The sequence below is a fragment of the Barbus barbus genome (assembly GCF_936440315.1).
Source record: "Barbus barbus genome assembly, chromosome: 44".
Classification (NCBI taxonomy): Eukaryota; Metazoa; Chordata; class Actinopteri; order Cypriniformes; family Cyprinidae; genus Barbus; species Barbus barbus.
In genome coordinates, this window is record NC_136722.1 from 14,894,843 (window position 1) to 14,909,573 (window position 14,731).

At 39.0% G+C, this 14,731-nt stretch overlaps 1 protein-coding gene across 1 annotated transcript in view; it reads right to left on the bottom strand.

Moving 5' to 3' along the window:
- LOC306863192 (vasoactive intestinal polypeptide receptor-like) overlaps positions 1–13,856 on the bottom strand; it is an 83,207-nt gene extending 69,351 nt beyond the window's left edge. The window contains exon 1 of the mRNA XM_079406414.1: positions 13,594–13,856. Coding sequence (XP_079262540.1) covers positions 13,594–13,650 — 57 coding nt within the window. The 5' untranslated portion in view covers positions 13,651–13,856. The remainder of the gene's footprint in view (positions 1–13,593) is intronic.
- Positions 13,857–14,731: the final 875 nt, after the last annotated feature.

Here is a 14,731-nt window from a genome sequence, read left to right on the forward strand (position 1 = left end):
CACACACTGAACAACAGCAGTTATCTTCAGTTAATAATTGACAAAGTGTACTTGTCAAGGTTGTTAACATAATTTGGTTCCTGTAAACAAATAATAAAATGCTGGTTTACATTAGATAAGTTTCTATAGAGCTTCTCCATCTGAGGACAAAGAAGCCATTTAGAGGTTGTTTACAGTGATTTCCCTAAATTACAATAACAGTGTGCTATTTGTCTGATAATAAATCTGCCAAATTTCCACAAATATTTCCTCTCAGAGTTATATTAGATAATGGAGACACATTCCTTCTTACTCTGCACTGGCATACTCATCAGGTGCAGGGTCCATAGCGAGTGAAAGCGACCCAATAAAGCGACGGGTCAGGCATCGGGGCGATCGCTGATGCATTCCTGGCAAAGTGCAGACACTCAGCTTCGCATATTTGTGTTTATGCCAACCTAGTCTCATGGCATTTATGTACCTGGGTGCACTTTTTAGCGAGACAAGAAATACATACCAATAACTACATATTACTGCAGTTTCAGTTTCCTAAAGAAACAAACACTAGAGGCAGTAAAACTCCCACACCTTTTACTCCTTTTCACACAAATTTACAGAGTTTTGATTAATGAAGCGTATTTTTCCGCACAATTACTTTAAGAATATCATGTTACGACTTCAAAACAATATTAATATGCTGGGACATTTGAAAACTGATGCTTTTGAATGTTAGCATCGCACATATCCAGCATTATACTTAGAAGGTGAGGAGCTCCGGTTCGAATCCCGTGTAACTACGGTTTGACTAAACAGTTCACAAACCTGCATAAAAGGAAGTTGAAATGGCACGGTTGCATCAACAAATACGTTTTTATACCAGTTTTGCATTTGTCAACACTATCGGGTAGGTTTAGGGTTGGGTTTGGTGTAGGGCATATTTCCAACACGATTTAAGGGACAGACCCCAGATATTTGAATTCTGAACCGCTGCAGTATGTACCTGTAGCAACATAATACAAACACAGCAATACGTACCTATATCAACATAATAAAAACACAGTAATACGTACCTGTCAGGGAACTGTTGTGTGTCTGTCATGTGTTCCTGCCCCTTGTGCCCATATTTGGTTTGTTTCCTGTCCTTGTCATATGTAATCATCAGTTAATTCTTGTCCAGCCATGTTCGTCTCATTATCTATGATTTGCGTGTGTATTTATAGTTCTGTCTGTTGAGTTTGGTGCTGTCTGGTCTACTCGTTACTCCCCGGTGTTCCTGTTGATGTCCGTGTCTTACCCTGCCTTGTCTTGCCCTGCCTTGATGTCAGTAAAGTGTGTTATTTGAGTTTACATCCTCGTCTGCGTGTTCCTGGTTCCTCCCTCGTGTGTGCACCGTGACAGAAGACCAGACCTAAACAGTAAGCGGCGCCCCTTCACCTCGTTTTGTTTTCCGTTTTTTAAAAGTCTTTTGTTTGTTCCTGTTTGGTCTGTCCCTCGCGGCATGGAAGTCGCTGCTCGTCATCCTGCCTTAGCCTGCGTCAAGTGGGCGTGGGAGTTCGGCGGGATCGCCGCGAGTCCGCTGGCCGCGAGCCCTGAAGTCAAGCCCGCGGGATCGCCGCTGAGTCAAGCCCGCCGATCGCGGGAGATATCTGCCGCTGCCCGCGGCTATCCCAAGCCTGCCGCTCACTCCAGCCCGCCGTTCGCGGGAAATCAACGCTGCCGTCCGTGGGGAAAGCCAACCCACCGTCGGCGGCTCCCCCAAGTCACGCCGCCGTTAGCGGGAGTTCACGCCGCCGTCCGCGGGGAAAGCCAACCCGCCGTCGGTGGCTCCCCCTATTCACGCCGCTACCCGCGGCTCACCGACCCCGCCGTTCGCGGGAGATCACGTCGCCGTCCGTGGGGAAAGCCCACCCACCGTCGGCGGCTCCCCTGTGCACGCCGCCGATCCGCCTCTGACTCAATGCCCGCCGGCCAGCCTCTGACTCAAGGCCCACTGGATTGCCGCTGACTCAAGCCCGCCGGATTGCCGCTGACTCATGCCCATCGGCCGCCATGACCCTCTCCGTGGATGAAGTCCACACGTCACGGCCAGGAGTGCCGTATGTATGTCTCGTTGTGCCCACAGGAACATTTTAACTTACCATGTCATGTCTTGTCCATGGAGACTCGTCTGGGGCAGGCGGCTCCTTGAGTTGTGGCCATGGAGGCCAGTCGCAGCCGCTTGCCCCCCCCTGTCGCAGAAGTGGAGGAGGTCGCTGAGGGACCCTGTGAGGGCCCCTGACTCCTCGTCATGCCCAGAGGAAGCCTCAGCTTCCTAGCTAGCCCAGGAGGGCTTCTGGTTCCTGTGGGATGTCTTGTCGTGTTTGTCTGACCCTGGAGGGTTTCCTGTCGTGTCATGTACTGTCTTGTTTGTCTAGCCCCGGAGGGCTCCTGATACCCCCTGGATTCCCCATGGAAATTTTGGGGGGGGGTAGTAGAGCTCTGGGTGGAGTGGGCGGGCCGTAGGAGGCCACGGCCACGAAGACCACCCGCCATTGCTTCCTGAGCTCCCAGCTCCGCCGGGGCCTCCGTCTGTTCTGCTCTGGAGGTCCCCGTCCTGTGTTTCTGTGGATGTCTGTCCTGAGGGGCCTCCAGAGCGCCCACCCCCCCTCCCTGATGGAACGGTTAAGGCTCGGGACGAGCCTTTCGGGAGGGGGGAGTTATGTCAGGGAACTGTTGTGTGTCTGTCATGTGTTCCTGCCCCTTGTGCCCATATTTGGTTTGTTTCCTGTCCTTGTCATATGTAATCATCAGTTAATTCTTGTCCAGCCATGTTCGTCTCATTATCTATGATTTGCGTGTGTATTTATAGTTCTGTCTGTTGAGTTTGGTGCTGTCTGGTCTACTCGTTACTCCCCGGTGTTCCTGTTGATGTCCGTGTCTTACCCTGCCTTGTCTTGCCCTGCCTTGATGTCAGTAAAGTGTGTTATTTGAGTTTACATCCTCGTCTGCGTGTTCCTGGTTCCTCCCTCGTGTGTGCACCGTGACAGTACCTATATCAACATAATAAAAACACAGCAATACATACCTATATCAACATAATAAAAACGTGCCAGGGTTCACGTATTTAACCTGTGTTTTAGCGCCACTCAGTGGACATTTCTCTTTGAAACTGCGGCGAAACGTGCAGTAAGGTACGTAAAACGGTGTCGCACAGAAAGTGCACAGAGGTACAGATTTTTATGAGACCATGTTGGTTTATGCTCAAATTATTCAACTATGTTCAACTATGGAAGTGGATTCCCTGCTGCAAAATCCAGCTTAAACTGGATTGCTGTGTTTTGGAACATAATAGTGGGTCTAAGCTGGTCATTAGCTGGTCCAAGCCTTGAGTTTTTACACTTTTTTTCTCAAATAGCTTATTTCCAAAAATATCAGCTTGTAATCCACGTCTCACTGGATAAGTCTAGCCTACGCTGGTTTAAGATGATCTAGCTGGGTCTCCCAGCTTGGCCAAACAAGTGTTTAACTAGTTTAGTTGGTTGGCCATTAAACTTTGAAAAACCAATAAACAAGACCAGCTTTGGAGACTAGAAAACTACTCTGCTGAAAAAAGAAGAAACATCTTAAACTACTCAATGGAGACAGACCTTAGTTACACTAAAGATGTCAGTCTGTGAAAGTGTCTCTGCAGTCAACACTTCTCTTTTAGCTTTGATAAAAGAGTATATTCTTCCTAAGAATCTTAAAACAGTCTTTATGGGCGGTATTGATCTATTTATTTAATGTCAGCAGTGCAGTGGCATTTGAGAGAAAGAGACAGAAGGTGGACTCGCTGTTTGTTCCTTAAACAATGACCATGGTGACTCAGACTTAGACCTTGGCGACAGAACATCAACCACACAGCGTCTCATTTACACACCAAATGAGAAGCACACAAGGAAAAATGTACTGCAATTTTAGAGATCAGATCAGATTAGAGACCTGGTTCACTGCATAATAAATTAACAAACCATTAACTATGAATTTTGCCTAAAAAAACCCTCCTAATTAGCTGCTTATTAATAGTTAATAAGGTAGCTGTTAAGTTTAGGTATTAGGCAGGATTATATTAACAAATAGCATTAACAAACATCCAATATAGTAATAGGCATACTAAAAAGCAACTAGTTAATAGTGAGAATTAACTAGTTGACTCCTTGATTCTGATTGGTCAAATGCGGCATTCTACAATTTAATACAATGGTGACTAAACCGCATAATGGACCAGTTTCTTACCATTTATTTTGCTCATTCCTCTCATATCATTCTGTAGTTTCTTAGAAATAAAATAATTGAACCCAAATTAAATTTTTTATAACCCTTTTTTTGGAAAGTACTGTACTGTATTTGTAAAATAAGCAAGATAAAATATAGTCAGCAGGTCATTTTTGCAAAATAAACCCCTTCAGGGAGGTACAAGATCTGATCAGTTTATTTTTGCGATAATGGCCAGCTGGATGCACATTATCCCTTACATATTAACTGTTTAGTTTGTCAGTATCAAAATAATAAGTCAAAAGTAGGTCTGTGCATGCTTTGATCCAGCTCAAATCCTCAACTAATACAACTAAACACGCAGGGCTGATTCACACACACACAGCTGAGCTGAATAATGAAGTCCTGTGCCTCAGCTGACTTATCGGAGCATCTGCTGACCTCTGGGATGAACCTGCTACGCTCGTTCCTGAGCCAGATAACAGCAGCAGTCTGCTCAAGCCTGTTAGTGTAAGTGCAGACAGCCGCAGCAGATTCTGCACATAGTGAGAAAGTAACAAATGGCAAATTGGCAAGCAGATGTTCCCTAAAACTGTCTAGCGTAGTGTTACAGAGCTGGCTGAGGAACACAGATTATTTTACAACTTAAAGGTGATGTGTATAATTGTTTGGATGTTAAAATACTTTCTGTATTGATGCTTCACTTTTGGTGAGAGAAAGTACAAACAAGCCATATGCCATCCATATGCGTGATTTGCAGTATTTATAAACTACAGTTTTATGCATCCACTGACAATTCAGTTTATTACTTTGCTTACGGCAGAGAAGACACAGCACGCTGCATATTTCAAAATCACAACTATTTGGGAATATTAAACAGTGTTTTGGCAGCAGTTAATGTGCTGCCAGTGAACTATTTCTTATAAGTACTACGAGAACAGAAATATCAAATTACATTGGGAATAGCCTACATTAAATTACATTTAATTGCCTTTCAAGTTAAAGTGCACATAGACAGTTGACATGTCATGTAATTTTACTCCTCTAAGAAAAGGCAAATTTTCTTCCTTTATATTTTCAACATTTAGATGGACATTGATTTTGTCAACAGCATGATCACAGTTATCTGTTTGAATTGTTTTCATTTCTGAGCAATATCAAGTCAATGTGGTAATTGTCCTGTGGTGTCACTGTCCTCTTCGTGAACTGTGAAATATGTTTAAATGAACACTGGATAGAAATACTTGTATTTCTACTTTCATGACTGGTCATGAATTCAAAGACAGACAGACACACACACACACACACACACACCGATATATTAAATTAATTTGAAAAAAAACCACATGAAATATAATTTGTCAAGACCATTTAAAAATAAAAATAAAAAAACTGTTATTTACCATATCAGTATATCAAGTATAAATCAACCATCTATCAAATATGAAGGGTCTTAACCTGAAATTAACTTTACAGTCTCCGTTAGTCAGACCTTAATCAAGAGGAAACAGCTCTATAACCATAAATGTGATTAACAATGAGCACTTGAAAAATTTTGTCTGATAAAAGAAAAAAAAACCTTCCTACTTCTGTAGTTAGTTTGGGGTCCAGTCTTTTTCAAGCAACTCCTTTAATACTGCTTTTGAGTAAAAGCAATCAGTTATTTTTTTTTTTATAAAAATGTTGGTCCCACTTTATATTAGGTGGCTGTAACTACTACTTACTTACATCAAAAATAAGTACAATGTATTTATTATTTTCACATTGTATTGCAAAACACTTTTGTTGCTATTGAGGTGGGATACTGGTAAGGTTAGGGAAAGGTTTGGTGGTATGGGTAGGTTTAAGCGTGAGTTAAGGTATAATGGATGGGTCAACAGTGTAACTATAAATGTAATTACAGAAATTAATTACAGATGTAATTGCATGCAGGTATTTTTTAAGAAATATAAGTACAATGTAAAAACATGTGCGTACACAATAAGTGCATTGTATCAAATGATTAATGTAAATGTAAGTACATAAGGCCATATCAAGTGGGACCAAAATGTTTTATACATAAAGAAATTAATAATATTTTTGAGCAGTGTTTAAAAGTATATTACGCTCACATGAGATGAGAACTCCATTCAATCAATTGACTAATATATACTATTTTGCATGATTTTTCTTTATAGTCCAAATGAAGTCATTAAATAGCAATCATTTTCTGATTGTTTCAAAAGCTGAGAGAACTCTGATCTAATAAAGACCTTTGTGAAAAAGGAAAGCGAACAGAAAGAAAATACCGTCTTGCAGACGATTCCTTTATGTAATTTTGAGTTCAGTTTTCATCCTCAAGGCTGAAATTTTCTTCTGCCCACACGGAGATGTATTTTTTTTATACTGAAATCATGGACCAGAGCATCAAGGTCGCTCCATTACTTTAGTTAATGTTTTTGTCTACTAATTTCTTAGATGATCTGCCAAATGTACATTTTGAGGGTGAGCACACACTCCCACGTCTCCACAGAAAGAAAAAAAAACCTTTTTAATGCTTAATCTTGCTTGCTGTCATTTATTATTTCTAAAAGAAAGAGTTGCACAGGTTGTTTTTTCCATTCTCTGCAAGGTTCCATTTAGCATTTTTCAAGCAAATTAAAATTATTAAATAAATAATAAAATAAATACATAAATAAAATTCTACTAAAGACATGGGGTCCAAACTAAACTTGCTTTCTGCTGGATGGTTAACTGGAATGTGTCACGTTACGCTGCTGGAAGGACGCAAGAGACTCGGAGAAGCGTTAAACAGTCTTTAATCAAGGAAACTCAGGAGATAGTCCACAACAGGAACAATCACACATACATCACAAGTAGACCTGACCAACACTAACTGAACAGACTGGCTTTCAAACACAGGATAACGAGGGACAGACAGGTGCAGGGAATCAACTAATTAGACAGGGGAGAAACTGGGTCACGGAACACATGGGGAGGAAAAATACAACAAAAACAGTCCAGGGGCGTGACAGAATGATTCTGATAAATCTCATGTCTCCATAACTCACAAGGGAAGCTAACAAAACAAGGCCAATGACATAGAAAGTATAACAACAGAAACACTGATCAACCCACTAAGTGGTCACAGCACAATCACTTGAAAATCAAAAGCCAACCTCAACTACTGCCGTTTCCATAATTCTGCGCACTCACTGTGTTACGAATCCTGGCCATGCACTTCAGTTTACTCACCACCAGAGGTCACCCGCTCACCACATGGACTTTCACACTACACAGCACATTGGACTCCATTTCCCATAATCCATTGCACTGACGACAAACGCACAGCTGTTCACAATTATCACGCCCACACCTGATATCCATCTCGCAATCACCATCACCCAATCACTCACTATTTAAGCCTGGGACTTGCTCTTGCTCTCTGCCGAGTATTGTTAGCCTAGTCTGCATACAAAGCGTTTCCTTAGTAGTCTTGTCTTGTTTATCTTGCCGTGTCTGACCCTGCCCGTGTTTTTGGATTATTCTCTCTGCCTTGCCCTGTCTGGATTTGGTACGCCGATCGTCGACCCACGCTTGCTCCACGGATTGCTCTGTCTTGCCTCTGCCATACCTGTTTGCTGTCTCTCGACCCTGCCTGTATGACCACGTCTTTTAATAAAGCTTCGCAAATGGATCCGCACGTCTCACGTCTCGTCACTCCCGTAACAGACTGCATGCTGAGATTCCCTCAGTTAGCTCTCCATGATTTTGGACTCACGTGAGGGCTGCCGGTCTATCTAGTGCAGGTTTCTTTACAGGTATTTGGAGTGATTGTGGGCTTGTTATGTACTCTGCTGACCACAAAAATGTTGTTGCTGGCAGGAAGCTCAGAGCTATACTATTTACGAGCAAAGAGACCATATAAAACCTGAATAAACAGGAAATATATCTGTTGCACACTCGCACTACTGCTGTAAGTGAAAACCCCAAGTTAATCAGTCAGCAGACTATGCAGAGCAGAGTCATAAATGACCACCCCAGAGACAACCATAAACTTCCTGCATGCACATCTGCTCTCTGTCACACCAAGAATTTAGATAAGAAAAGATTTTGGGGATTTTTCTGCCGCTCCAAAACACTGAGGACCCTCGACCTCTATGTAATAACAACATGTCAGGTTTTGTTATTATAAAACTTTTGTATATGACCAAAGCATGACACTAGTGGTCGGGGGAGTTTCCAGCAGCTGTTTAAACGACTTCACACTAACACAACCTTTATAGGCACAGAAAATATGTCAACAAAACAGTCTAGACAAGACCAAACCAGCATTGTCACATGTGGATGAATGGATGAATGAAGGAATGAATGAATGAATGAATGAATGATAGATAGATAGATAGATAGATAGATAGATAGATAGATAGATAGATAGATAGATAGATAGATAGATAGATAGATAGATAATAAACATGTGAAATTAAACATTTTATATTCAAAAAGTAATCTATTAATATATATGCATTTAAGGCGTGTCCAAATCCACTTTTGCTAGTTTAACGACGGGGAAAACCTTCGGCGCCCGGCGCATGGTCTAAGAGGGTCGTCCCTATTCTTTTAATGAGTAATGGGTGTGTTCTGGGCATAATGTGCAATAAACCAATCAGAGTCTCATCTCCCATTCCCTTTAACAGCCAGTTGCTCTCGCGCCATGGCAGGGCTAGCAAAATTTCAAAATCCCTGGTAGCCCTATGGGCAGGTATTCTTCAGATTTTGGTTGCCCGAAAATTAAACTATCCCAAAATAAAATAAAAAAAAAAATATATATATATATTTTTTAAATATAGAAAATCAGATAGGAGTCTAATCGTCAATCAAAAATATTTTCAATACACAAATATCAACAAATATGAAGGAAGGAATTTGATTTCACTATTTACAAGGTATCTGCAGATTTATGACCCATTTTAAGAGCATGAAAAATTACATGATTTACAGTTCAGATACAGGTTTTCACAAAAACAAAAATCTTATACAACAGCATTTCAACCCATTTTTATGAAAAGGAATAAATCAAGCATATAAATTATTATATTAAATTAAAACGAATAAATATTACTGTCTAATTGTTTAGATTTTTAGAAGGCACATTAAATTCTTTCTCATTTACAACTCTATGTGTTTGCTGCTTAAAAACAATGGTCGATATTTGCATTGATCTGACCATACAAGAAAGGCTTATTGGAAATGCAAATTCACCGTCCACGCTCATAAACGCTGCTATATCAGGCATTATAGGTAAGATGAAATGAAAATGCCACCAACACGTTTCTGAGGACAGTCGGTTCCTCAAAATAGCAGCGCGCCAACAATGCGCCTGAACACACCTCGTTTTCAGACCAACATGCCCAGGGCACGCCCATAGGCACACAAATGGGCGCAAATGCATTTGCTATTTAAACAATGTGATGCAGAAAGTGAAAATGATAACTGCGTCATTGTGCCAGGTGTATGATAGGGCGCATAGTTATTCAGTTTGATCAGAAATTCTACATTTATGTGTTTTTATTCATTCATTCATTTTATTTATTTTTGATGTGATTGATTCTGGGATTGATTCTTTCATCTATTTATCCACTTTATAATTGATTGCTTGTTTGATTTATTATTTTCTTAAACTATGCATTGATTTCTTAATTGATTTATTGATTTTTTTTAAAAACATGATTGGCTGTGTCTAAAATCACCACATATAGGCCCTACCCTTAATTAGGTTATTATTTTAGAGGACAGCCATTTGTAGCAGTATCTGAAACCATAGTGGGCATTATCGACTGAACTCATTCAATCCCATAATGCAGTGCAATAACAAATGTACAATGTACACTCAACAGTTAAAGAATAACCAAAAGGCGCTGTGAGGGTCGTGCCGAATTAATTCCTGAATCTCGCCAAAAGATGGTGAAGAAGAAGGTGACTGTAGTTGAATTATCCATTTTCCAAGTCACTGGTCCAATGTGATTGTAGTGTAATATCACACACAGGTCTCTTAAATAGTTTAATGGGGGTTTATACATGCTAGTTTTCATGACAAAGTTCAGGATAAATCTTTTCATTACTACTGGAGCTGCCAGCTTGCTAACTTTTCTAATGATAATTAAACAGCAAGCACAAACTGCAAAATCGACACTCAGTGTCCGAATTCATTCATTCGTTTTCATTCACTCCTTCAACTGCACTGTATTAGTGAACTAATATAGGGAATAGTGAATGAGGTATAGGGGGAGATTTTGAACACAGCAATTGCCTTGCAAATATGGGTGCCCATATAGATAGAGCAACTCAACAACCTGAGAAACATGAAACTCTTAGTGAGTGAAAGACACAATGCTTTTTTATTTCACACCTGAACAGAGCTATAAATATAGTGGGTTATATAGAACACAGATGAAGGACGTTGTCATGGTGCTTGAGCAATAGGTATCTCACATCTATTCTCCACGAGTAAGTGAGGTGGACAGAAGTGCATTATGGGGTTTGGGAGTTGATGGGAGTGTTCCTGGGAACGGGAGTGAACAGATGCTGCAGTCAGAGGACTTGAGAAAATCTAAAGCTACTCTATGGAGTCCCTGCACTAGCTCTTCAGAAGGTCAGTAGCTCTTATAATCGGTGTGGAACAATTTCTCCACACACACATTCAGCTGCCTCAAGCGTTTGTTTCCTACTGTGTGAAGAAACGACTGAATTCAACTGCAATAAAACAACTCAACTTTTAGAAAAAAAATAAATAAAAATGATCTAAGAGAACACTTTTATCAAAATATGAATCAAGATCTTTTCATTATATCAAAAAATGTTCCTTTTTTGCAGCAAACAAGAGGGCATAGATTTGCATCAGGAATGTTGCATGCTGCATCAAAACTTCATTACCATGACGCATACACATCTCCAGCTGTGAAACTCCTCGTTTGTTTCCTAAGGGCCATTTTCTTGACAAAGATGAGCGACTGCAATTGAAAGCAATAATATTTTTTGTACTTAAAAGCAATTGTGTTATAATGAGTTGATCTTTTAGGTATAAAGGTTTTTTAGAGATATTTGCTGATAACTTTGCAGGGACAGTCATCCATCTTATTTTAGACCCAGTTTTACACAATATGTGCTTTAAGCAGAGTCAAATTCTTTGAGGAAAGTGTAAATTTGTTAATCTCACATTTTATTTCACAGACAGCGAGAAAAAATGTTGTACCAGACTAATTAAAACTGAAATAAAAAAGAAAGAAAACTACGTAAAAATTAAAATACTAATAAAACTAACTGCAAATAGTAAAAAGTGTAATAGTATCTCAATGCTAGTAGAATAACCCTGATTTAAGTAATTACAAGCCTGTAATTGTATTGCAGATTATGCTAATAATAGTTACTTCTTAAACACAAGCTCAAACACATTCTGTAGTTCGAAAATTATCTCACGCGTAATGATTGATTTTTTGTCTTTAAACATTTTCCTCCAGGACCATTAGAATTCAGTGTAAGTGTGAAGCACACATTCATTTATCTTCAATGAAGCTGAGTGTCAAGATACTATCAGTTTGAAAACAAGCACTGTTAAAAGCTTGTTGACCTTAGAATAAAGAAAATTTGTGAAAAAGGCAGTGATAGACGCCATCCATACAAAGACAGCTCATTAAATTTAATTTCAAATGTTAAACATGTTACATAATTTGGAAAACTGCTGATAAGAACAGGAAGCTGAGGTGATGCCAACTAAAGCATAGCATGAATCTTAATCAAAACCCTACAGTCCTCCAAAGGTTAACAGTATTTAAACTCAGCTTCAATACTTAAAAACAGCAAATCCACAGCTTCTTATATCCCACAACTCATTTTCAAGCTGATAATATGTCTAAATTTAAACAAATGCATTTAAAAATACACTTTGACACATCTACTGCACTGCAACCAGTTGCTCTCCATCAAGTGTGCTGCTTTTCTCCATTGTGAAACATTCTCTAACATGCTAGTCAATGTGAATTCCCATTTTTGCTGAAATAAATAGCAGCAGGGATGTCCCCTAAAGGATGCTTTTAGCGGATGTTTGGTACATTTCATTCCTGAGTCAGTACCAAAATGTCTTTTCATTCAGCTTGTGATATCTAGTGATGGTGAGAATGGCAGACCACTGCGGCCTTTATCTGTAATTCAAGAGGGTGAAGTGTGCTAAAAGTGCAGATAAGAGGCTTTTGTGAACACTGAAGTGTATGATTTACACTGTCAGTGAATGCTTAGGGTTACAATTTCCATGTGTGTCATAGTTGAACCAGAACTGTATGACATTCTGGTTTTGCAAAGTTTTTTTTTTTTTTGGTTGTTCTGGTTTCACAAAGTGCTTAAATTTTCTGTTACTAAGATCATTTGTAAATCTCATGATTTTACATGGATTATTTTGCATGCAGATAGATAGATAGATAGATAGATAGATAGATAGATAGATAGATAGATCATTGATTGATTCATCACAGAATCTGTTTAGATGGATATGAGAGATATCAAATTAATTGAGCAGTCAAGCATGTTAAACCTGTGGATTTAGCCATTTGATATTAAAAAATTAATAAATTAATTAAAAAAAAATACCATTATTAAACACTTTGAAAATACATTAATATTAGATAGCTAGACAGATAGATAGCAATAATCAACTGATCATAATAACAGCTATTTGAAAGAAAAAAATAATAATATATATATATATGTATAAAATTCCTGTTGGAACCCATTTGAGGACACTGACAGGTGCTAGTGATCCAATAAAATGCGTAATAAATCAATAAAACAGACCAATACAGGATGGGGAATTAATAATATGACCTCGCGTAGTTAAAAATGTTTATTATTGACGCCTAAATGCTTTTAAATTACATTTAACTCAAGTAATTTTCTTTATTAGATGCTACTTGCTATCTAGACAGGAGCTCTCACCCCTTCTAGGAGGTTAAAAGAAGCCTATTTTAACTCATTTAACACAAAAAATAATCACGGGTATCTTTCATGTTATAGACATTATAGCTAAACTTGCTAATTATCCACATTATCATGCCTTTATAAAGTAAAAGACACTGCTCCTTCACCCGTGCCGTGCGCGCGCACTAATGCATTAGTCTCAGCATCCAACTTCTCGCTGGCTTTCTAGTCACATTTATATGGTTTTTACTAAATATACGAGGTCCATAATGTTATATCCCTCCACAAATTAAATATACTTCACATCAGATAGATTTAGGCTAATATAAATTAAAACGTGTAACACGCCGATGGTTTCTCAGACTGACTGCAATGAAACAATAACTAACTGTATATGCTATTTAAAATAGCTATAACACAAAAACAGACACTTACCAGAGAAAACAAGGAGTTCAATGTTGAAACCAATAAAACCAATTTTGGGGCGTCCATCGCAGCTGCTTTTTCTTCCGTAAATGTTCGTTTACCGTGGAAATAAAAACTTTGCAATCCGTAAAGTTCTCCTGCTTTTCTCACAAGCGCGTAAAAGTAAACTCAGGTGTTGATAGAATAGCAAAACATAAGTTGAGATGTCCTCCGGGTGAGTGGCTCATCTCGTTGCTCGAGCTGCTGACAGTTCAGCGACCAATGAGCGAATCACAGTCAGACCACGAGAGGACCTTCACTACTTGCGAGATATTGACAATACACTCAAGACTGCATCACACTTGTTCGTCATCGGCTTACGAGTGTTAGTGCGAACGCAATAGATGAAATCTCAAGGGCTCTTGCTCTTTGTGAACACCTGGCTGCAGAAAATGACTCTTGTGTGAGCTTGTTTGGTTAGCAGGAGGATGCCATTTAATGAAATTGTTTAATTATCACAATATACAAAATATAGAAGGTCCTCTGGTAAGAACTTATAATTAATTTCATATTTCAAAATATGTTCATGGGAATTTTGACATTTCCATTAATTCTATTCTCTCATTAATAAGTTAATAGTTTACACAAAAATTAAAAATTGTCCTGGCATGATGTTCTTTGACAAAAAAATATAAATAAAAAAAAATGCAAATTATGCTTTCTTTGTCATTAGCAGGCGCATCTTATCCAAAGTGACTTTTAACTCTATAAATTAAATAATAATTGCTGAACCAAGGTTAAGTGCCATGCTCAAGGAAATTTGTATTCAGAAACAAAATAATGTAATTAAAACACTGAATCCATTATTCTGGATACATGTTTATTATGTAAGTGCCCTGATTAATATGTTGTTACGTTCCATTTCACACAGTGAACCATCTCAGTGCTGATTTATATAGCCTCTGTACTTTCAAATCAGAAATTGCTGCAATTAGTTTAAGAGAGCTTTTCAACAGGTACAATAACTAATTTACTAGCATGAATTCAGGTTAATGTGTGTGTGTGTGTGTGTGCATGTTTATGTGGTTTATGAGGACACACATTTGTATAATGACATGGGTATGACAGAGGTATTACAATATGAAGGTGGTTTATGAGGACACTGCCT